Genomic DNA, 22,686 nt, shown 5'->3' with positions numbered 1-22,686 from the left:
GCTTAATATTCGTTTCTTAAACTTCGTCTCGTGTATCGCGCTGCTTTAAGATGTACCGCAAGAAAGAGCAACTTGATCGCTACTCAGGACAGCGATCGTGAAGCAACTGAGAATGAGAATATTTCCGTTATATTTATTGAGCTTGCGTCGTGAAGCCTGCATTGAACTGTTGTTGCACTCATAGACAGCCAAACATTGAGTGCCACAGTTCACCAAGTGACAGACAAAATAACACTCAGAGAGAGAGAAAGAGAGAGAGAAGGTGGTAGCGAAGGACTGAGGCATGCGCACGCGGTACTACTCACTTCATAGCACGTGGGGGTGGCAGTGATGACGAGTAGAAAGGGTCGTCCTTTGGAGAAAGGCGATGGGCCCTCACGTTCCTCACGACCCCACGATTTGCCCTCGCGGCTGTTGAGGACAACAACCGGTCCCTCCGGTTCAAAGCGCGGGTTAAAATGGAGGAGTATGGGATCTGCCTCCCCAGTTCCTCTCTGAAGGTTAACGGAAAACCTGAAACGACGGCGAAAAGGGGAAAGGGAGTCAGCGACGAAGAAAAAGGCGACAAGGGGAAGAACGAAACAAGGACAGAAGTCAGGGACAGGGTCTACTCACGCGACGACGTCTTCTTTGGGACTGTCAGTCCGAACGCAGCATGCAACATGCAAACAACACACAGTGAACACACACGCACACTCGGGAAAGGTGCAACTAAACCCAACGTGCAGAAAGGTTTGTGGTAACGACTAAGAATCTGGTGAATGACTGCATGACCTAAAATAATGCACACACGCACAAAGGATTTTACTTAAAGCGCTTAAATTGTTAGAGAAAAAGTTCTTAACGTGCGATTTAATTCAAGAAGTGTTTGCTCAAGAAAGACAATATTTGTTTCTTACAGCATGCTACTATCACAGTCGAAATGATAATGCCTTATCGCGGTACGTACTCAATATTGCACTACCACTTTAGCTTAATTAAACCTGGCGTTCAATACCGACAGAATAAGAGTTTCCGTGATTCGGAGTCGTGATGAAAATTTTTGTTCTCTCTCTGGATGCTCTAGAACATAATAAGCGAATTCTCTTGAACAAAGTTTTATGTCGGAGATACATCCTTGTCATTATGCGAGAGAGCTGGAATTGTTACTGAGTGACTGCAGTGCTTAGCAACGACTGCTGAATTATAAACAAGATATGGTTTATCGCATTTCCTCTACCAGCGCGTTTGTCTTCACTGCTGCAGATACTCCTGTCGTGCTGGCATAAAACCTGCGGGATTTTCCTATTGCCGTAAGCATTTCTTACGTCTGTGTAATGCAGGATTAGGTAGGGAAGAAGTATTGGTGCACAAGAACAGAAAGTAGCATGCAAGTTACTCACAACACAAGGAACAGTAAATGACACCAGACAAGGCCAACACATACTACATCCTTGTTTGATAAATAAAAAATAATAATATTTACTCTATGTGACTGCTATTTAACCATCAGATATATCAGCATGCACCTACCAGCTAGCAGAAAACAATCCATACAACCAGCAGCAATTGTAGCCAACAACTTACCGTACGGATACCTCAGGTACCAATCCTTGTATGTAGAGTTGGGACCCAATGGTAGGGCTGACGGGTAGAGGACAGGCATATGGAACCGGCTGCGCACACGGAAAGAAACAGGCAATAATTAATGGCGTTGTGGTTCTTCTTGACAGTTAACAACTGCTGGTTTTAAAGCAGTGGAGTGTTATATAAGTAAATAATTTCAAAACGCTTTACCGATGCAGTGACGCATAATCATGTCAAAAATCATCAGGCTAGGGTGCTGGTTTTCAGGCGGTTAGTGGAGCACTCTAGAGACTCCCTTCAAGTTGTTTATTTGTGTAACTCGTCAAAATGTCTTCTCCCGTTAAAATATCATTGGCAATTAGGGGTGATATGAGCGCAGCACTATGTGGCTCAAGACTTAACGAAGAAAACTAGATGGCTCTAAAACAAAGCCCAAGATTTTATCAAGATTGCACATTATTTTTTCCTGTGAAAATTAGAGACATCAAGAAAGCGGCACGCAAAAAACAAGCGCCACAAAAATCACAAGGATGGACAAATAAAAATATTGTTGAAACAAAAGTAAATCACAGGCGAAATATGATAAATAAAATACTCTAGTGGGATGTGTTGATTTCAAACTTGGCTGATTCGAACCTCCGGTCTATTCGAAGTTATGATTTTGTCTAGCCAGCTCAAGAGTACAAAAGACATTTTTCCCTTATAGAACTGTGTTAAATTCGAACAAGTTCTCGTTTCAATCAGGTTGCAAGTTATCGAACATCGACTGGCTTCTTATTAATTGTGATGAAACGAACCATTAAAGTCGACTACTACAGTCGACTAGAAAAGAACGCCTCCTAAAGGACTCGCCAAATCAGAGGAGTGTCACCTCAAGTGATTACAAGCTTTGTCCTACAACAGCCAAGCTAGACTGCACAAAATCAGCCTGGACACTTTCTCAGATGAATACACATTTTGCGGCCAGAAAGCAAACCTTTACCATGTGGTATGGGCTTGGCAAGAAAACCAAGCCATACCACGTACCGAAAACTCAACGTGGGAGGATTGGGAGGTGGACCTGTCCACCTCCGACCTTGCTGCACAAAGGACCTTGCTTGCGAGAGCTGGGGCAGCGGCTTCACCTAACGGAGTCCCGGACCTAGTACCCGACGAACCCCGCCCTTAACCGGTAATCCATTTTCCCAAATATATGTTTTATACTACTACTACTAACACTTGGACTCTTAGCCATATCAACACGGCCCGTAAGGCTCGAAACAAGTAGTATATTGTGATGAGAAAAAAATAGTTTTATTTCATGAGTATGGTGACAATGCTCCCAGTGAACTAAGGAAATAAATTTCACGAAACTGTTGACATACACGAGATCTCGAAACAATGGAGAGACAGTTGTCAGCAGAAGTTTGGTTTAAGTCGATATGTTGACAAAAGGCATACATAATACACTCATCCCAGGAAATGCCAGGCCCTTTGAGGAGGTCATTCAAAAGTAAATATTTTCGTTTCCTTGTAAAGGTTAGTACCAGTCAGTCAGTCAGTTCAGTCGTTCAGTCGTGTCCGACTCTTCGTGACCCTATGGACCATGTCACGCCACGCTTTCCGGTCTCTCACTATCTTCCTAACATCACATAAATTCATCTGCAGTGCCTCGAGGGTGCCATCTAACCATCGCGTTCGCTGCCTACCCCTTCTCCGGCGACCCTCAACCTTTCCCAACATCAAATCTTTCTCCAGCGACTCCTCTCTTCTCATCAGATGACCAAAGTAGCTGAGCTTTAACTTTAGAATTTGACCCTCCAATGAGCAGTCAGGGTTTATGGCCGACAATATTGCCTGATTTGATCTTCTGGCAGTCCACGGAACTCTCAAGAGTCTTCGCCAGCACCACAATTCAAACGCGTCAATTCTTCGGCGGTCAGCCTTTTTCACAGTGCAACTCTCGCATCCATACATCACAACTGGAAAGGTTAGTACCGCAAGCTGTTTAAACTAGCTTACACGTTAAGAAAATCTTCGTCGTCTCAATTTCCCCACGAATTCATGCGCTTTTTTTTTATACTGTCTTTTCTTACGAGATCTCTCCGCCAACACGAAAGTATTTTCGGTCTTCGGGTTTTAAGTGCACTATACCAGAATGCACTGCTCGCTTTCTGGCGCTAAATTTGCACCGCAATGATGATGTGAGCGGATTAATGTCTGGCGGTTGCAAACAGTCAAAATACTCTGTACAATCAACAATCTATTTCGGTCCACGTGAAATTTTCTTCTCCCGTCGAGCCTTATTTGAAAGCCCCTTCACCCCTTTGGATTGCTTTACCTGTTTGGTGCGCGTTGCCGGGACCCAATACACCTCCGGTAACGCGCGCCTAACAGGTAAAACAATTTAAAAAGGGTGGAGTGAGATCGCGAATGACGATTCACGCTACTATGCTCGAAACTAAATATTCTCGCGCAAATTTTTTCGCTTCTATGGCAGAACCGATAGGAACCGAAGTAGACCATCTTCTGTACAGTTCAGAGTCATTGAAAAGAGGAGTGTTGCATAAACCCTAACACAGCGTTTCTTGGCGAGTGCGCACTTAAAAAGAAATACGAAGAATTGGATAAGAAGGCGGCAGGCTGAGAGTGCCGGCTATCTTTATCCTGTCCTCTCCTTTGAGTACTAAATCTTTCCGAGCTCAGACATAGACTAAGAAAAAGAATTGGACAACCGGTGGTCACATTTCTTTTCGCTGACATGTGTATTCACCTTGGCAGCGGGAGTGGCTAAAAGATGTAGAATAAAAAATATATATGCGCCCAGCAAAAGTGGCACCGAGCCCACTGGCCGATACGTTGGCACCGCAGCTAACCGCGCAGTCGGAGCAAATACCAGGGGGAGCTATTAACGGCCTCCATCGGCGACTCAGCAGCTCCCATCTAATCCACGCCTCCCAATAGGGCCTGGCGCTTAGGTATCGAAGTTCGCAGATCTGATAACGCCGAGCAAAAGCGCTCCGCCGTGGTCCCCTCGAGGAGCAACAAACAGCTCGCCGAGGACCAACGGTGAGCTAGTGGAATCTTCCTAGAGGATATCCAACAGCGAATTAACTTTGGGAACGCTGTAGCTGGCTTCTGTTTCACCGCCGGTACGCAAGTTCACATACAGAAAAGACAGAACAGGGGGCGAAGAAGATGGCTTGGCAGGTGGGGATCAGAGCGGTTGCGCAGTGCGGAGTCCCCGGACGCATTCTGGGCCGGGCGCCCAAGGTTTGGGCTCCGGAGTCGCAGGGGGCAAGGTAGCCCGTTACGCAAGCGGTGACTGTTTGCAGACGTTTCCCTCCCCCCTCCCTTTCTCCCTTCTTCGTGACTGTTGTAACAGTTCACAGAGTCGGTCACACAGCTCACGTGTCGTTTACGGCATCGCTATGAAATATATTACTGCATAGGCTGTGGGGAGCGTACCTGTCTGAACTGCTTTCGCCTACATTTTTGAGAAAAAAAAAAAAAAAAGATCTCTGGTGATTGGTTCCGTCCTGATTATCCTTCGCGGATGTCAGGATTTTTTTTTTGTATTTTTTTTAAGTCACTGCGCACCGAAATGGAGTTTCGTGAGCTCTATTTCAAGTTTCAGGCAGTTCTGAGCAGCGATGTTACAGAAATGTAATAAATGTCGCAAGTGTCACTTAAGTAGCTACGCCGATATAGGGGTTAACTTTCATGTTATGCTGATGCCTGTAGGCGCGGATCGGGCTGTACGTAGTCCATTAATGGTAACAAAACCCTTAAAAGAAATTAACTTGCTCCAGAAAGTTAGATTCAATGCTGTCAATCCTCAACAAATGTAATGACGTCACTTGTACCTGAAGTGACGACACTTAAGACTAGGCAGCGAACTTAGCAGTAGTTGAACAAAGGCGTCAGCAGTGACATCACATGCTTCTCATCTATCAAAAAACAAATCAGATCGCCCTCCTCTATTTCGTGTTTCTCCAGTTCAGTTCGGTCGTTCAGTTGTGTCCGACTCTTCGTGACCCTATGGACCATATCACGCCACGCTTTCCGGTCTCTCACTATATTCCGAACATCACATAACTTCATCTGCAGCGCCTCGAAGATACCCCTTCTCCGGTGACCCTCAACCTTTCCCAACATACGGCGCTCGACTACTGTTCCCAAGGACGCGGGATCGAATCCCGGTCTCGGCGGCCGCTTTTCGATGGAGGCGAAAAGCAAGGCGCCCGTGTGCTGTGCGATGTCAGTGCACGTTAAAGAACCTCAGGTGGTCGAAATTTCCGGAGTCCTCCACTACGGCGTCTCTCATAGCCTGAGTCGCTTTGGGACGTTAAACCCCACAAACCAAATCAAACCAAATCTTTCTCCAACGACTCCTCTCTTCTCATCAGATGACCAAAGTAGCTGAGCTTTAACTTTAGAATTCGACCCTCCAATGAGCAGTCAGGGTTTATGGTCGACAATATCGACTGATTTGATCTTCTGGCCGTCCAAGGAACTCTCAAGTGTCTCCGCCAGCACCACAATTCAAACGCGTCAATTCTTCGGCGGTCAGCCTTCTTCACAGTCCAACTCTCGCATCCATTCATCACAACTGGAAAGACCATAGCACGAGTTATACGGATCTTGGTTGGCAGTGTAATGTCTCTGCTCTTTACTAGGCGGTCAAGTGTTTCTTATTTTAGCACAAAAAAGCTTGTTTCGAAGTCTTTTGATGAAGCTAGTATTAAACGTGTCGGGATTCCGGCAGTATTTGCTATGCCATTCATTGTTAAGCTGAACAAAGCATGCATTCTGAGCTATCGCAGAAAAAGTAAGCTTGAGAGAACTGTGTTTCCCGGGTTCGAACCCGACCTCGGCGGCTGCGTTTCGATGGAGGCGAAACGATGTGGCGTCCGTGTGCTGTGCGATGTCAGCGCACGTTAAAGATCCCCAGGTGGTCGAAATTACTCCGTAGCCCTCCACTACGGCTCCCCTTTCTCTCTTTCCACTTTCACTCCCACCTTCCTCCCTTCCCTTACGGCGCGGTTCAGGTGTCCACAGAGCAAGTGTGACAGATACTGCGCCTTTCCCTTCCTGTGAACCAACCAACCAAAAAGAGAACTGTGTGTTTATTTTTCCACGTAAAGCTTGGAAAAAAAAAAATATTTTTGTGGAGTGCTCTTCTTGCTGCCAGTTTTTTATACAGAACCTAATAACATTGTACAGCACACGGGAACGCTGCTTTTCGCCTCCATCGAAAAGCGGCCGCCGAGGCCGGGTTTCGGTCTCGTATCCTTGGGAACAGTAGCCGAGCGCCGTAACCACTGTGCCACCCCGGCGGAGGTGAATATAAACTTATGACCTGCCTATACGTGTGGCAAGTTGGGTTCCATGTAATCATTGTGTTCTCACGAATTCACAGTTCAGCTCACCTCAACGAAAGTGGGTTAGAAAAAGCATACCTCCAGGGCTAGAAACTTCTGGACAAATGGGCAGAAAACAGTGCGACAGCGTGACCTAGTACAGCAATATAACCCGATTATATCAAGCCGAGACAAGTCCGACATATGGTGTTCCCAGAATACCATTCCAGCACCGTCTCACTGGCGAGTCTCGGACGCCACTTTTTTTCTTCTTCGTTCTCGTCTCGCTCGGTCGTCACGGCAGTGTCCCATATCCAAAGCCTCTGACATTAGGCACCTCCTTACTGCGCGCCTGTAGCGGAAAAGCTGTCCGGGTTCTTTAAACATGCAGGGAGTAGTTGCCTTTACTTGTTTTCTCCGTTTTGTGTGTGGATATTTGCCGTTCTGTGTGCTAATGAAGAATGCAAGAGCCAGCCTACACGTCGGCGCCGGCTCTATGTCAGCGGAGGGCAATAAAGAAGCAAGACAGCGAGCTCCATGGCCACGTGTGACGGGGGCTACCGCGGAATCTTGCACCCAATAGGAGCCACCTGCCGGCCACCTAATCCAGCCGCTCAAGAAAAAGAAAGTGGAACGGTACGCAAAAGAGTTTTGCACGGAGGAGAGGTGCGTCCGTTATCACTCTATAGCGTCAAAGGCCCCGTTCACCGAGAATCCGGCGTGAATGTTTGCGATGTGAGCGAAACATCGCGAGCATGGCGCTGGAAGGCGGTAGCTGGCAGCTGAAATGGCCGCGCACTGGCTGAAAGTAGGGTTACCTGACATTACGTTTGGCAGGAGCTGCCAATCCGGGTCTCTCCCTTCATAAGGGAGGGTGATATCAGAATCAGCCTGCCAGGATCCTTTGCATTCACGTTACCCCTGGGCACGTTCATACGGCTTGGTCAGAGCGGGGCTTTACATTATGCTCATTTCGAAAACTGTATTGAAAGCTAGTTGCATAATAATAGAGCGGCAAAATCTACTCATTAACGTCATATATTTGCAGGCTCGAACTTTCTGTGCAGGTTTTGAAACCGAGATTGCCGAAATCCTACTCGCTTGAAATGTGTTTGTCAGTGAAGTTTTACTGCAATATTTATGAAGAGCGCTATTTTGCACCGCAGCATTCCAGCAGGGGGGGTAATGGCAGTTAGGCGTATTAAAAAAAAAAAAAAGCATCTTGCAAATTTTGAATCTTTCCTCACGACTTCGAGAGTTCAGTTCCAGCCGCGATAGCTGCATTTAAGTGACTATGCAAATATGCACGTGAGCTAGCACGTTTTAGCGAATCCCGAGTGGTCAAAATAATCCCGAGCACTTCACAGCATTGTGCCTTTTAACCCAGAATGTAGCTTATAGGCATGTCCAGATTAAATTCTAGCCACACCACACCATTTTAGAGCGTTATCGCTACTGCTACCATTCCTGAAGGTCAAATGACGCCATGATTTGACCTCAACGAAGAAATTCAGCCGCCTGCATGTATGCTATCACCGTGAAAGGTTGCCTCTTTAGGCGCGTCGCCATGTGTACAAACTTTCAATGTCCAGCTTAATTAGGGTGCGGTAAACACGATAATTACCCCCAAATTTAGCCCGGGCAACCCTCGATTTTACCCGTGCCACCCCCGAAATTGACCTCAGCAGATTTGGACCAAAATCGATGTCCAGCCTAATTTCACTATGCCGAAGACGATGGTGACCTACAAATTTAGCATGGGCCACACTCGAATTCGACTTCAGCCGATTTGAAATAAAATCGTACTACATCGTGTGTAAAAATAGTCATTAATAAACAATTTACATAACCGTGCAATCCACGCGTCTTCCCGCATTGCTAAGTAATTCAGAGCTAACGCTCGGCATTAAGGTTCGGCAGCGTCGAAGCACTACTAATTTTTGTTGGCATTGCTTCTTGGTGTAAGCACCTAAGGCGTTATTATACGAAAGAGCTGTGGCGTGATTAGAGGAAGGTAAGGAACAAAACCTTAGTGATGTACACATTCGCAATTAGATGCTAGGGATTTAATGAACGCGCACTCAGCGTAACAGCGTTATAGTTCCCGCCAGGCATGCCGGTTTCATTAACGGCAAGCACCGGTCTCCGGTCTATCGCACCGAGCTCGGTACAACAAATGGAAAACAGCACCCACCCCCCTTACCCCCACCCCTTTCGCATCCTCCCACATATGGCATAAGCGGGTAATCTTAACCAGCCCACGCAGCGTTCGCGTAAGCAGCAGCAACATGCCGTATGCTTAGCAGTAGTTCTAACGTGCACTCCAGACGTACACTGTCGACGTATAGTACACGGGGCCAATATTGGTGTAGGCGGTCGCTGCGTCGGCTTTGGCTCTAGACAAGGCGGAGGCGAGCTCGTGAACCCGTCGATCCGGATCGCACTTCCGCGGCCGGATATGGAGCTGCATCAGCTGCAATGAACGAAGAGGAGCGTAGCATCACTGGGCCTCGCTGCAGGAAGCCGACACTCATCGGTCACGGGGTCGGCTGGCTGGCCGGCGCTTCTAATCTCGTAATGGGTGAAGTAGAAAAAGAGGTATCGAGGGGGGGGGGGGGGGGGGGGGGGGGGCGAAGGGAATAAAACAGGCAGGGATCGTAAGACATGTCAGTTAACTGTCGGGATCGTTCCTTCCACTTCTCTCCTCCTCGCCTCCGCCTCTTCCACTACCACACAGACGCCATCTAAGGTTCGTTTCCGTCTGCCGTCCTTCACGCCCACTCCTCGCCTACACCGTGGATACGTGATTGCACTCCCGTGACGGCAGTAGCGGTAATTGCGTGCATTGCTTTGTGAGGGAGGTGAGGTCATGCTGCACTGGAGCAGGCGTCCCCCAGTATTAGAATGCAGTTGTATTATACAGCGCGAACCTTTGATTGAAGGATAGTACACGGAAACCCTGAAATTTCGAACTGAAAGGGAGTTAAAATTTTTCCGAGTTAAGCGGAGTCCAGGACTTAATATATGTTACTGTCACGTTGGAGGGGACTAAGCATCGTTCGAATAAATGAGAGGCTCGATATTAATCAATTTTAGAATCATTACCCAGATTAAACCGCAATTAGCTAAGTCTAATTGAGACCATAAAATAACGGTTGCATTTCGTTCGCGGCAGGCTAAAGCGCGGAAAGTTTCCAAGAAACTTGTATTGCAGGAAAATGAAACATGTTAGAAGCTACGTTAAAGCATGTCTCCAGTTTATGGGGTTCGTGATTGTCAAAGTAGTCCAAAACCCTAAGTAGCTGTCTAACGGTGGCAGCCTTCTATACTTCTGGCGAAATATACGGTGCTTGCGGCTTAAAAAAGAACTAAAAGCAAACAAAGTGGATATAAAACCGAACGCCCCGGTGGACATAAAAAGTACGAAGGCCGAAGGAACGTGAGACACATTGGACTGCTCAGGTGTTCAGCACGTTCCTACATATAGCGCAGCTTCGGTCTGCGCAAACTGCTGCACCGAATTAGATAACCCGAGTCTGGCAGATGGTAACCGATGCTCTTGTACAAATTCACTGGTATAGTAACCAGCACTGGCATGGGGAAACAAGTGGTGATTAAGTCAAGTGCTCCGCATACGAGCGCGCCTGAGATGAGCTGTGCACTCAGCGGAGAATGAATATCAGAATGAGTTCTCTCAGACGTTGCACCATCAGAACGTTGTTTTGCAAGAAAACAGGTTTCATTTCATGAACCAAGTTGTGCTGTCTTCTCACGGGACAATAATTCCATCTTCATTTGATATATAGTGTCCGTCCCATAAAGTGGACTCTTGGCTCGCTTCCATGTATTTATGGCTGCCATCACTGTTGACATCGTTGTCCCGAGCTTCTTTAGTGTCGCTCCAGAAAGGCACAATGTCAATGTACATAATGTTGTAAGAAATGTCGCCATGAAGAAGAGTCCTCAAGAACGGGACAAAACACCGTGAAAATAAATGAAATGTAAGAGATGTGGTCGCTACAAATAATGCTCGTATGATTGATCGTCAGGGAAACCGCTGCTTTTCTTTGTACTTAATGGAATTTAGCTAAGTGAAGCTTTCGAAGCGGCACCAGCTACTATATATTAGTGAAATAAAAAGACTTGAAGCTGCTACCATGCTACACTACGCAGTCAACTATTAATACACGCGTTGAGCAGAACAATGTTCTGCACTACTTGAGCTTGGCTCGGCTAATTTGACAATGTAAGCTATAGCAGAAACACTCTAAATCTTAAAGGTATAACGGCACGCACTGTTAATAGTAAGAAAAAAAAAGCAACAAAAGACTGAGTGCCGCGAAGTGCTTCAGAGTGACAGGATAGTATGTCTAGACTCTGAGGGTAGGTACGTTATAGCTAGTGCTTATTAAATGCTAGGCAAAAAAAATTTCGGGACAAGTTTTTGCAACCACCATCTTCCTTTGAATCAACTCTATAGTGAAGGCGGGTAGCAAACAATGTAGATAACAAATTTAAGAAACCATCTATTTACTTGCAAACATACAAGAGCCCAGTGAATCTCTCCTTTGGAGAGTCTTCCAAAAGCACAGTCGTTTTAAGCCAGCGGGAAGAGGATAGCAGTTCGCAATCAAGCGAATAGAAGGAGCACTTGTGTTCGGAGTACACTTGCAGGTCTGTAAACGCTAGTCATCTCGCACGTCGTAAGAATGGGCGCAAGTTTAGTCAGTTCGCATTTTGCTAAACACTACTGCGCCAGACTATACCAAAACGATCGGGAGTCAACTGAACTCTCTCAAGCCCTACATGTCACCGCAGCGTCAACACGAAATATGAGAAGGTCCATCATTGTCATTATAACCGCAAGCTTGAATTCATTGAAGGGCGCAAACTTCTACCAAATTACTCCATGATTTAGGCTAGCTGCCAAACAGCCTAACCCAGCTAACTCCTTAATTTATTCGGCGCCTCTGACAACCGTATATTCTTCTCATCTCCTTAGTGACAGAGTTGCCCAAGGCAGCCTTAGGCCACATGTTGTGCGCACTGCACGTCCAACCCTAACTTAATTCGTTCCACTGAGTGCCAACAAAGAGAAAAACAAATCGTTATACTTATTTTTCATTAACCAAGGCTACTTTTTATTTCTGTCTCAGTGCTATGTATATACACTTGTACAATTACTTTCCACAGTTCTTGCGCTGTGAATGATTGATTAACGTAAAAGTAACAGCGTCATAATAGTACTAGCAGGTCACATCAATTATTTGCGGTTGCCGTTTGCTTAAGCGATACGGGCACAGTGCAGTTTACGACTTTAGAGTACCTACAGAACTCACTCCAGCTCATTCTTATTCTTCAACCAATTTCTTCCGCGCGGTGAAGTTTTGTACGCAGCCTTGACTTATGTAGGTTTACTTTCCCACTGGTTGAAATACCACTCTAACTATAGTAAACTTCTACCTTCGAAGTATTATAATTTTGTTTCACACTAATTTCCAACCCAACGTTAAACTTCGCTATCTAAATCCTAAATAGTTGCGTGCTATTCACATCCACAGTTACCTACAGAAGAGATAGGACAGAAGTGCAGAAGGCTCACCTTTAAGGGTGTAACACCCTTTCCAGATCACAAACAAGAGATGCCGAAGGCGAAAACGCCCTTATTCCCCTACACTCAGAGGTCCAAAAGGCCGACGAGGTGTCGTTTTGAACGCAAGCGAAGATTGGAGACGGCACTCCGGGCGGCGCGGGGTTCGGTGTGCTTCAAGCACTCGAGGTCGTCTGATACCGGCGGTGGCGTGGGCTTTGGAGTCTACGGTTTTGACTTGGCTTCGGACTCGAAGAGAGAGAGAGGGAGTGGAGAGAATGCAAGAACTAAGAACAAATATAACGCCTTCACCCTCATCCTCCCTTTTCATCGTCCTCGCCTTCTCCTAGTTGGCTCGAGAAGTTGTTTCTTCCAATAAGCGGGGTGGGTGTGTGGGTGATGGTTCACACCCGGAGGGCGAAAGTGACAAGCAGAAATCTGGTTCTCAGCAGGGTCACTGGGACACGTGACGTCTTTGTTTGTCTCTCTCCCCCTCTTCTTATCTCGCTCACGGCTTTTCGAATTGTTATGTAGGTTTTCGCGGTCACCGCGCTTCGAAACAAATGAATTCTCTGTTCTGTGATACAGATGTAGAGATCGCGTTGTTTCGGTTCCACGAAAAAAAAGTTGTGGATATTTTTATGTATTCTACGCTTCGTTCATTTCTCTCTTCACCCCTAGTTTTTCATTTGGAGAACAAGTCCAAATATTTTATCATCCTTTCGTTCCGCCGCATGTTTTTGTATCCAAGAGAACGCCCCTGCAAGAAGCCGTATTTTTGTTTATACGCTGAGAATTTTCGGCACAGTTTGCATTTTCGGTGCACGGTGGTTGCGGAAGCAAGTCTCCTCTAGCGCCCTTAGCTCACACTAAAGCACAACAGCCACCTTTGTTGCGCTCGACAGGAAGTATTCATTACTTTAACATTTTTTTTTATTTACTCCCGAAGTTAAGCTAAAGTCTAGACTGAACTCAACTGAATTATCGTAGGTTCCGCTGTTACCAGGCGCGGTGCGCATGGGAAACAAGTATGAGGAATTCTGCTCTACTGACAAAGACGATTAAGGTTAGTTATCTAGGGTCGGTTCTACCTTGCTATCCGTGATCTGAACGTTAAGCTCAGACGGTCACCGATGCTGTAGCGCGATACTGGAGCTTCGGACTTAAGCTATCGACTGTAGATGCGCTGTTAGCATTTTTTTTTATTTTATTGGCTTAACAGGACATGGTGTACCCATGGATATTGCTTCAAACGATGAACGCGACAGGTAAACTTATCTATCCCTTCTGTTTCATATTGGGTACTGTCTGTGTGCATATTGGTCCTCTGTTCGTCGTCCCTTTGCTCTGTGTTCTATCCAATATGAATGACTACCAACTAGCCCAACTGGCCATACTACTACAGTATATTTCTAGAACACATGGCTCTTGTGTTTCAACCTAGATATGATTACCCCACAGTACATCGCCACGCTATATGCAGTGCATGTACAGCTCATGTGCGGACCCTTACAGCCGTCACAGGGACATTCAAGGCAGATTTGACGCATTCTTCGGAGCTGCGGCGACAGGCGAGATACTTAGAGGAATGCTTGTGGATGGCATGCGGACGATATGTAGGAGAACATCAGCAAACCAGGGTCTACAAGGAATGGTGTGCAACCCCGCAAATACAACAGAGTTCCTGCGGAGTTCCGCCCTTCCACAGCTTCCAAGGAAGGTTGGTTTGTGGGGTTTAACGTCCCAAAGCAACTCAGGCTATGAGAGACGCCGTAGTGGAGGACTCCGGTAACTTCTACCACCTGGGGTTCTTTAACGTGCACGGACATCGTACAGCACACGGGCACCTTGCTTTTCGCCTCCATCGAAAAGCTGCCGCCGAGGCCGGGATTTCATCGCGCGTCCTTGGGAACAGTAGTCGAGCGCCGTAACCACTGCGCCACCCCAGCGGGGTAGCTTCCAAGGAAGAACAGACAAGCAAGCTGGAAATGTGCAGCTTCTGGGAGACGCGTGTCTTCCACCACAACATCGCAAGGCACTGGAAGAAGGACCGAAGTACTCCCAGGAGCTAGTACTGTCCCCAATGGAGAGGATGACTATCTAGGAGCATTTCCTAGGATGAGACAAGACCACGATTCCTGGAGGAAAGCTTCAACGCCTTGGGTATATCAATGGGCAAGCCAAACGTAGTAAGTACTTGTGTACCTTAGAATTTTTTTCATAGTAACGACTTCAGTCTTCTGAAAATGAAAATAGCTCTTGTCTGTGCGCATCTTGCTTCTTTGTCTGTCATCCTATTGCGCTGTGTGCTACCGAACACAAATCACTATCAACTAGCCCAAATGATCATCCTACTATCCCTTCTATTGTCTTTGGGGGATATACAGCTTGTGTTTATGCGAGGTTATCGTTTTTTGTTTTCTTTTTTCTGTCTTCTACTCTACCTAGAATATCACTTTCTAAATTCTAAGCTTATAGTAAGGTGACTTAGTAACTGGTAATAATGGTCAAATGTTCAAATGGTCAAATGATTATGGTCATATGTTCCGTGTTGAAGAAACCGAGGAAAAGCGAAAGACCGAGGCCATAGTTTTCACTGAGAAGCGTCCACGGCTGTACTGGAAAACGTATCAAGGGATTCACTAGCGATGCGAAAATGAGATCGATTGGAGAAATTTCGAAAGCACCCAGTTGTTTTTGAATACTGTGTATGCTTCCCGACACATAGCGCGGCAATCTGCACATTCAGACCGGCAACTAATTCATGTGTTACTTTTCAAAACAGCTCAAAACAAGACGTAGTAGGCAAAATATTCGCAACTATATAATCTATAAAGATCGCGTCACCCGTCTGAACCGTTGCAGAAAATCGCGTATGAGTCGGCAGTCGTCTGCGTGAAATGACAAAAAAGTGCTTGGGTTGTCATTTTCTTTTCTTTTTTACTTCAGCCTTTCGCGTCCACAGACGAGAAGGAAAAGCCGCTTGCGCAAGCATCGGGTCGCTCTTCTCGCGTATGCCTAACTCGGCGCGAAGATCCTCCCAGAGGGGCGCGCCACGTGGGAAGGAGTCCTTAAAAATAGACCTTTAGTCAGACTTCCCTCACCTGCTTCGCACGCCCTCTCCTCGGAGTCATCCCAGCTAGCTGTATATTGGTCCCAATTCGCAACACAGCCAACCAGCCAGTGCATGGGGTCCTCGTAGGAAACACCGCTGGCATCTGCACTTGGCAACACCTCGGCCCCCAACACACACAGACACACGTCACGCAAGTGTCGCGCGACCTGCTTTTCGAGGTTGCGTCAGTAAACAAGGGGTCGAGGTTTTTGGCATACTTGTAGGTCCGAATCTGCGTCTCTCACAAGTAACTGCTTAATTTGTTTCTTCTTTTCGAATTTTTTTTTTTTCTTTGGACGTGTTGACGACTGTACTGATGCCCCAGAAAACTAGACGGGCGCTTGGATCCCTAAAACCAGTCGAGAAATACGAAACAGTCGTTGACTGACTGTGAACTTCAATGCCTTCTGCGCTCGGGGGTCTGACACGTATGACTGCTGGTTTGCAATGCCGTTACCAGAGTCTGAATACCTTTCGCATGGGCGCAGATCATATTGAGATCATGCTCAAAGTAGAAAATGCAAAAACGCGCCTGTATGTCGCAATTGCTCATTTTTACTCAAGGCTAGGCGTGAAAGTTATTTTTGAGGTGACGAGCAAAACAATGCATAAATCCGCGTGTATACGTCGCAATTCCTCACGTTTGCTAATGGGTGGTCATGCCCAGAAGCTGTTTACGCAGATTATATGCAACCGACAATGTACGTCACTCACTATTTCTCCCCACTTCATCCTGGGAAATCTGACGAGGGAGCCCTCGGCTCATGCAAATTACTCTCAACCCTAGCCTTCAAAGTCGGACGTTTGCAGTTTAGCGGTGATAAAAGCAGCAGAGGCGCAGACTGCGTGCCCGTATTTTACCATTGTTTGCATTGCTACTTTGTTTGAATATCCGGGGCCGCTGAGGCGAGGAAGCTGCATTTCCTTATACACTTATGGGGGCGGGTGAAAGGAGAAATAGACAAGAAACTTTAACATGCTTGCAGACTTGAAGCACTGAAGCGCAATAACATGAACTGCAATAACATGCAATAACATGAGCGCAATAACATGAATAACAGCACTGAGCGCAATAACAACATGATCGAAACCAGACGGCCGCGAATATTTTTTTAAGATAGCCTGTGAAAGGGTACGTGAATACAGCAAGTTTTCTCCCGTCCTAAGCTTGCTGAGAACTTCCTCACACGTAGTAGTATTCCTTTTGGATTATTTAAAGCTTGGCAGGTAGGGAGATGAAAAGTACATCTCCAAAATTCGCTGCCTTAGTGCGAGCAGGGCTTCATGCGTGGAAAGGGCAATCATTGAGTGATGTTTATAAAGAATCACAAAGGTGTTTTTTTTTTTCTTGTTTTTTTTTTTTTAATTTTCCAGCGATACTTATGAAACTTGGCGCAAACGCAACAGAGTTCTTAGCATGCCGTCGAGGGAAACGGCCAAGCAAACCTTCGTGTAGGCAGTGCGTTGTTGAGCAAGCTATCGCTTCGTGCCGAGATGTGTCTCGTAGTTTTTCGTTTTCTTTAATATCCCTTTATTGGCCCCCACGCGAATAAGCTCCGATCAGCTGATGTGCAGACAGTCATATGCAAATTTATCAATGACCTGTCGGCGCTAAATATTATAAGTAGGCAACCGAACGCGAAGGTCGTCTCTCAACAGCGGCCTGCAGGTAACTCCGATGAGTTTCAAAATAGTTAACACTGCTAACCAGACAGCGTAAAAGTAGAGTGCTGTCGATTTTAGAGGAAACAAGGTGTTCGCTGTCCACTAATGTGCATCGCATATACGGCGCATTGTCGCTTTGCAGATTTTATCTTTTTAGTTTTTATTTGGCAGGAATACAATTTTTTTTTTTCTGCAACCGTGCATTCGCGACATTTCACAGTTAACTGTTGTTGCGAGCAGGAAATTAGCCATTTGTATACGATGCGCGCTGCGGTTAATAAATAAAACAGAAATGGCTGTTTCCACCCTTGTTAAGACTATGCCGTCGAGCGTACGAAGCTGAAGACGCGGCATCTGCGATATTCTTACCTTCACGTATTCGCTGCGCATGGCATTTTGGGATATGTAAGAAGAAAGTACTCTCTTAAGACTAAAACTGAAAATAAAACAAAGACCAACGTTCCAGAGGCAAAGAAATGAAGCTTCGGTATATGTCTCGTACACCGCTACGCCCAGCGCACCGGTAGCCACGCGCATACGGTGCCGTGCTCGTGTGGCCATTGATTTCCAGCCAGCAGCCTGGCGTGCGGAGGAATCATGAAACCGAGAGAGCGACCGCGGTGGTTTCGCATGAGCGGTCACGTATACATGCGAAGGGAGGGCCACGTTTCTTTCATTCCAAACTCCCATTTCTCATAGAGTGAGGTTTCTGCATCGCTAAACCACCTCCCGTTGCTCTTTTTTTTTTATTTTTTTCTTAATGGCAGCTGTTTTTGGCAAGCGGTACGCGTGTGCCTTCTTAAAGTGCACCGCGCGGATTTAGTACCCTCCTAGCAACCATTTGCCAAAATACATTTTAAGGCGATTAGAGAAATTCATTTCTGTCCTTTCTTCTTACATTATTTTGAACTATTTGAAATGCCATTTTTTTCCTTTCGGGGGTTTTCACGTGCAGAGAACACTAATAAGCAAGAAAAGTGTTGCTTTGGGAGTGCAGTGGAGCGTCCGAATGTCTGCGCGGTAGTGACGCGGTCTTGTGGAAAGCAAACGTGCGCAGTCAAGGGAAATAAATTAGCGAGAGATGCACGCGCAAGCCAGTTTTGGAAAGAAAGATCGGTCAACGCAAGCGATCGATGAGTGACTGGACGTGAATGAGACAATGCGTCTGCAGATATAGGTCGAAGAGGAGACGAAAATAAAAAAACTACAATTATCTTCACAATAGCGTCGGAAGTCGAGCGAGAAAACTATTCTTAGCTCAACAGAATACATCCAATCGCCGGCCGACGTGTTTTTGAATGAAAGAAAAGCAAACAGCAGCTGTGACCTCATCGACTTCTCAATCTCGTATGCCCACAGGACTGGTTTGGTTTGGTTTGGTTTGGTTTATGAGGTTTAACGCCCCAAAGCGACTCAGGCTATGAGAGACGCCGTAGTGGAAGACTGAAAATTTCGGCCACTTGGGGTTCTTTAGCATGCACTGCCATCGCACAGCACACAGGCACCTGACTTTTCACCTCCATCAAAAAGCGGCTGCCGCGGTCGGGATTCGATCCCGCATTTTTTAACACAAGTCGAGCGCGTCAACTACTGCGCCCCTGTTACGTTGTCCTGCTCATGGATTCCAGTCCATAGCCCTTATCGCTTATGTTGCTTTTGCATTACATGCCCTGCCCATGCCCATTTCTCCTTCCTGATTTCGGCTAGGGTGACATTAACTAACGTAAATTGCTCCCTGACCAACCATGCTCCTTTTTTTTAAAAAAAATCTTAAAGGTACCCCTATACAAAGACCAACGCATCAGGGTTTTTGAATGAAAGTGAAAAACTGTCCGCCGTGTGCCTTTGCCATCTGCCAGCAGTCAAGTGGTAAGGGTCACCTGCTATTTACTACCTGCGGATCATGGACCCGCTTTTTCGACCTAATCCTTAATCGTTAAATCATATTCCAAATAACCAGTCCAAGCAAGTAGAAATGAATAGGGCATGGATACTGTTAGGTGAAGAATGAAAGGCATTTAAGTTGACACCAAGTGTACACTTTCCACGAAAAATCCCACAGCCGCAGAGGTTGTCTCCTGGGTTGTAACACTGGGGCCCTCAAGATATGCTCTAAAACTGAGGACGTTACTTTTGTCCTTCCGCCCCGCCGGGGTGGCGCAGTGGTTACGGCGCTCGACTACTGTTCCCAAGGACGCGGGATCGAATCCCGGCCTCGGCGGCCGCTTTTCGATGCAGGCGAAGAGCAAGGCGCCCGTGTGCTGTGCGATGTCAGTGCACGTTAAAGAACTCCAGGTGGTCGAAATTTCCGGAGTCCTCCACTACGGCGTCTCTCATAGCCTGAGTCGCTTTGGGACGTTAAACCCCACAAACCAACCAACCAGCTTTTGTCCTTCCTGCGATTTAGTACTGCAGGTATATACCCTAACTGCCCGACCGCACACTACTGGACTGAAAACTTCGTGACATGTTGATTTTTTATTAAAGCTTGGCTCTTTAAAACACTTCGTCAAGGACTGGATGTTGGTCAGACGATACGTACAGAGTCGTCTACTCTTAGCGTTAACATGCGAGCACGTGACCGCTCTCTTCGGAACGCCAAAGGGTCCGACCTGCCTGGTTGTGCTTCAGAGCGAAATGAGAGTCCATGCGAAGCACCACCTCAATGTCCCTCAAAGTTTGGTTTGTTTGGTGTGTTGGGTTTAATGTCCCAAAGGTTATGAGAGTCGTCGTAGTGGAGGGCTCCGGAAATTTCGACCACCTGGTAGTCTTTAACGTGCACTGAAATTCCACAGCACACCAGTGCCTAGCTTTTCGCCTCCATTGAAAAGCGGGCACTGAAGCCGGGATTCGATCCCTCATCCTTGGGTACAGAAGTCGAACGTCGTACCACTGCACTACCTCCAGGTCCCTCAATACCTGCTCCACTCTGGATCAATATGTGAATGTATTGGACACAATGACGTTCCGCAGAAAGCGAACCCTCTACGTGGTGGCCGGAAGGATTGTGGAAGGCAAGGCAGATTGACAAGCGGCGAGCGGTGAGGCTAGTTGGCCTTGACGCCGACTGCACATCAATGCACATCACTTTTGTGATATGCTCTGCCGCAATGAGCAGTTCAAGCACTATGTTTCGACGCGTTTTTTATTTATAAAGAAAAAAAGAAAGGTAGAAAGAGTGCCGCGGCGTCCTGGCGTGGTTACGAAATGCACCGTTGAGGAATGAGTATACCACGCTGTGCTTGCGATTGCCTCCACCCATATTCTTCGCGGAGACGATATTGTACTGCGCGAAAGAAACAGCAGGCCCCCTGTTCTGCACCGGCAGTTTTCCAGCGCCGTTGGGAAATGGAATATCGTTTTGCATCTCGTTGCGCAATGAAACCACGGAGGTAATGACTGCGTGCGAGAATTTCGAAACAGCCTGTCTACTTATCTGCCATTTGTATTACAGGCAAATCTATACCTTCGTTTGTATTACATTGCAGCGGCAAATTAGATTGCTCGGGACACGCAGCATCCGCAGGTAAATGGGGAAACTCGATTTCTCAGATCGATCGTTTTCGTCGTCCCTATACCCGCGTCTCCTGTGTGTGCTGCCCTGTTGCAGGGATTCAGTTAAGAACGCTCACGATTTATGGTTTGAAGCGTGCCTATAATGCCCGCCTTTAAGTTCGCTTTATGTGTGTCCAACATATCAGCCGGTGACTGAAAATCTCGCGCGCCTTCACGAAGTGTTCACGGTTTTGGTGGCCGTCAGCGAGGCATCCTGCCTTTATATTGTTACGTGGTTACAAGCGAAGAGGACAGCACAACATGGCGATAGGGTGAAGGGTGATTTTATGGTTGGCCTAGCGCGAGGGCTCCTCTCGCGCCACTGCCGTAACACTTCCCGGGGCCACCGAACGATCGTCCCGATCGGTTCGCTTGAAGTTTATGGTGACGTGACGGTGAGGATGTTCAAGGAAATACTGGAGTGAATGACTTGCTTGCCACCACGACGTCTGATGCGTGGGTGATCCGCCTCCCCTGGAGCTGTTCAACCATCCGTCACCTGAGTCCATGGGACCGATGGCTCGAGGTCACGTCGGGCGCTTGGGCGGGGGTTGCGTGTTCGTGTCCATCGGTTCCTTCGGGTCATTCGGGTCTTTCGGGTCCTTCGTCTCTGTTCTGGTTGGTCTCTGTTCTCCTTGTCTTCAGGTCCGGGCTGGGGCTGGGCGGTGGTAGTTGGTCGGGTCTGGGCTAGAAGGGCTGGGGCGAAGCTGTTCGGCGATGTCCCTGGGCCCTTGGTCGATGGTCCCGGCTTACAGATGGCGTCGATGCTCCAAGGCGAGGATGGGGATGACGTACCCCGCACCTCCAACCTAAATGTTACTTGGTGACAAGCGAAGAGGACAGCACAACATGGCGATAGGGTGAAGGATGATTTAATGGTTGGCCTATCGCGAGGGCTCCTCCCGCGCCACTGCCGATTTTCTTCTTCGTAACAATATTTTTGGATTTCTCCAAAAATATTTTTGGATTTATCCGCATTTTTGGATTTCTCCAAGGTGACCGTGAAGCCTTCTGTGAGCAACCGCTAGGAGAAAAAAAAATGCAGCTCGCCGCAAGTGTGTTTCGAACGCAATCGGATGCAAGAAAGCTTCACTAACCACTGCGTTAGACAACTGCGTCATTTCGGCGTTTTTTTTTTTTTCGTCATTGCATGGAAAAACTTCTGAAACAGAGAAACTCTGAACAACTTATGGCTCAAATCAGCAGGCTCGGCGTAGGTAAAAAGCCGCCAGTCTTTTTCGCTGCACTTCGGAAGTCTTCATCTTCGACTTCTTGATCCCCTCTGACAAAGTTGCACTGAATACCTTAATTATACCATCATCCCGGTAAAAGCATAGCACACTATTTATAGACTTAACTAAACAAGGCAAAACGGGACAATGCGAAACCAAATAAAGCTTGGCTAAAGGAGCGCTGAAAATATAGTGAGAGTCCATGCATGGCTCGAACTTAGTTATAAGAGTCAAAGCTTTGCTATTGGTTTGCATAATTTAGCAAGGTTGTAACATGTTTAAAGGTTTCAGTTAAGGGACGCTCAAGCTTCGTTTTAAGAATAGTCACAACAGCGTCTTTAACAGCGCTATTTCATTCTACATTTTTTTAAAGTTGGTACTGAGAGAAAGGAAGGGGCTGTATCTATTAGAACTGATGCTTGGGCGAGTTGGTATGCCATTTTGAAGAAGACAGCGCCTGTCCGTGTATGTCTTCCTTCCGTCCTTGTCCAAGTGGCGCTGTTCTTCAAAATGGATGTAATATCTGTATTCGCTCAAGGCCATTAAGACCCAGCGAGGCAAACTCCGGAGTTGCAGTCTGAGTAGTACGGCTTACGCTCTTATAATGCTTCTGCATGTGTA

The 22,686-nt window shown here is 46.9% G+C and overlaps 1 protein-coding gene across 2 annotated transcripts in view; it reads right to left on the bottom strand.

Annotated features, from left to right (window-relative positions):
- LOC146175770 (galectin-6-like) overlaps window positions 1-22,686 on the bottom strand; it is a 52,628-nt gene that overhangs the window by 12,131 nt on the left and 17,811 nt on the right. Inside the window, exons 2-4 of one of the 2 annotated variants that reach the window (XM_084582137.1) lie at window positions 1,567-1,655; window positions 616-636; window positions 306-513 (exon numbers count right to left, since the gene is read on the bottom strand). In XM_084582137.1, coding sequence (XP_084438263.1) covers window positions 306-513; window positions 616-636; window positions 1,567-1,655 — 318 coding nt within the window. The remainder of the gene's footprint in view (window positions 1-305; window positions 514-615; window positions 637-1,566; window positions 1,656-22,686) is intronic. The other variant, XM_084582138.1, reaches the window with a different exon arrangement.

The sequence above is a fragment of the Amblyomma maculatum genome, chromosome 10 (genome assembly GCF_055883805.1).
Source record: "Amblyomma maculatum isolate TAMU_Amacu chromosome 10, ASM5588380v1, whole genome shotgun sequence".
Taxonomy (NCBI): Eukaryota; Metazoa; Arthropoda; class Arachnida; order Ixodida; family Ixodidae; genus Amblyomma; species Amblyomma maculatum.
The sequence above is the reverse complement of the archived record's forward strand: the minus strand, read 5'-3'. Positions and strand labels throughout refer to the sequence as shown.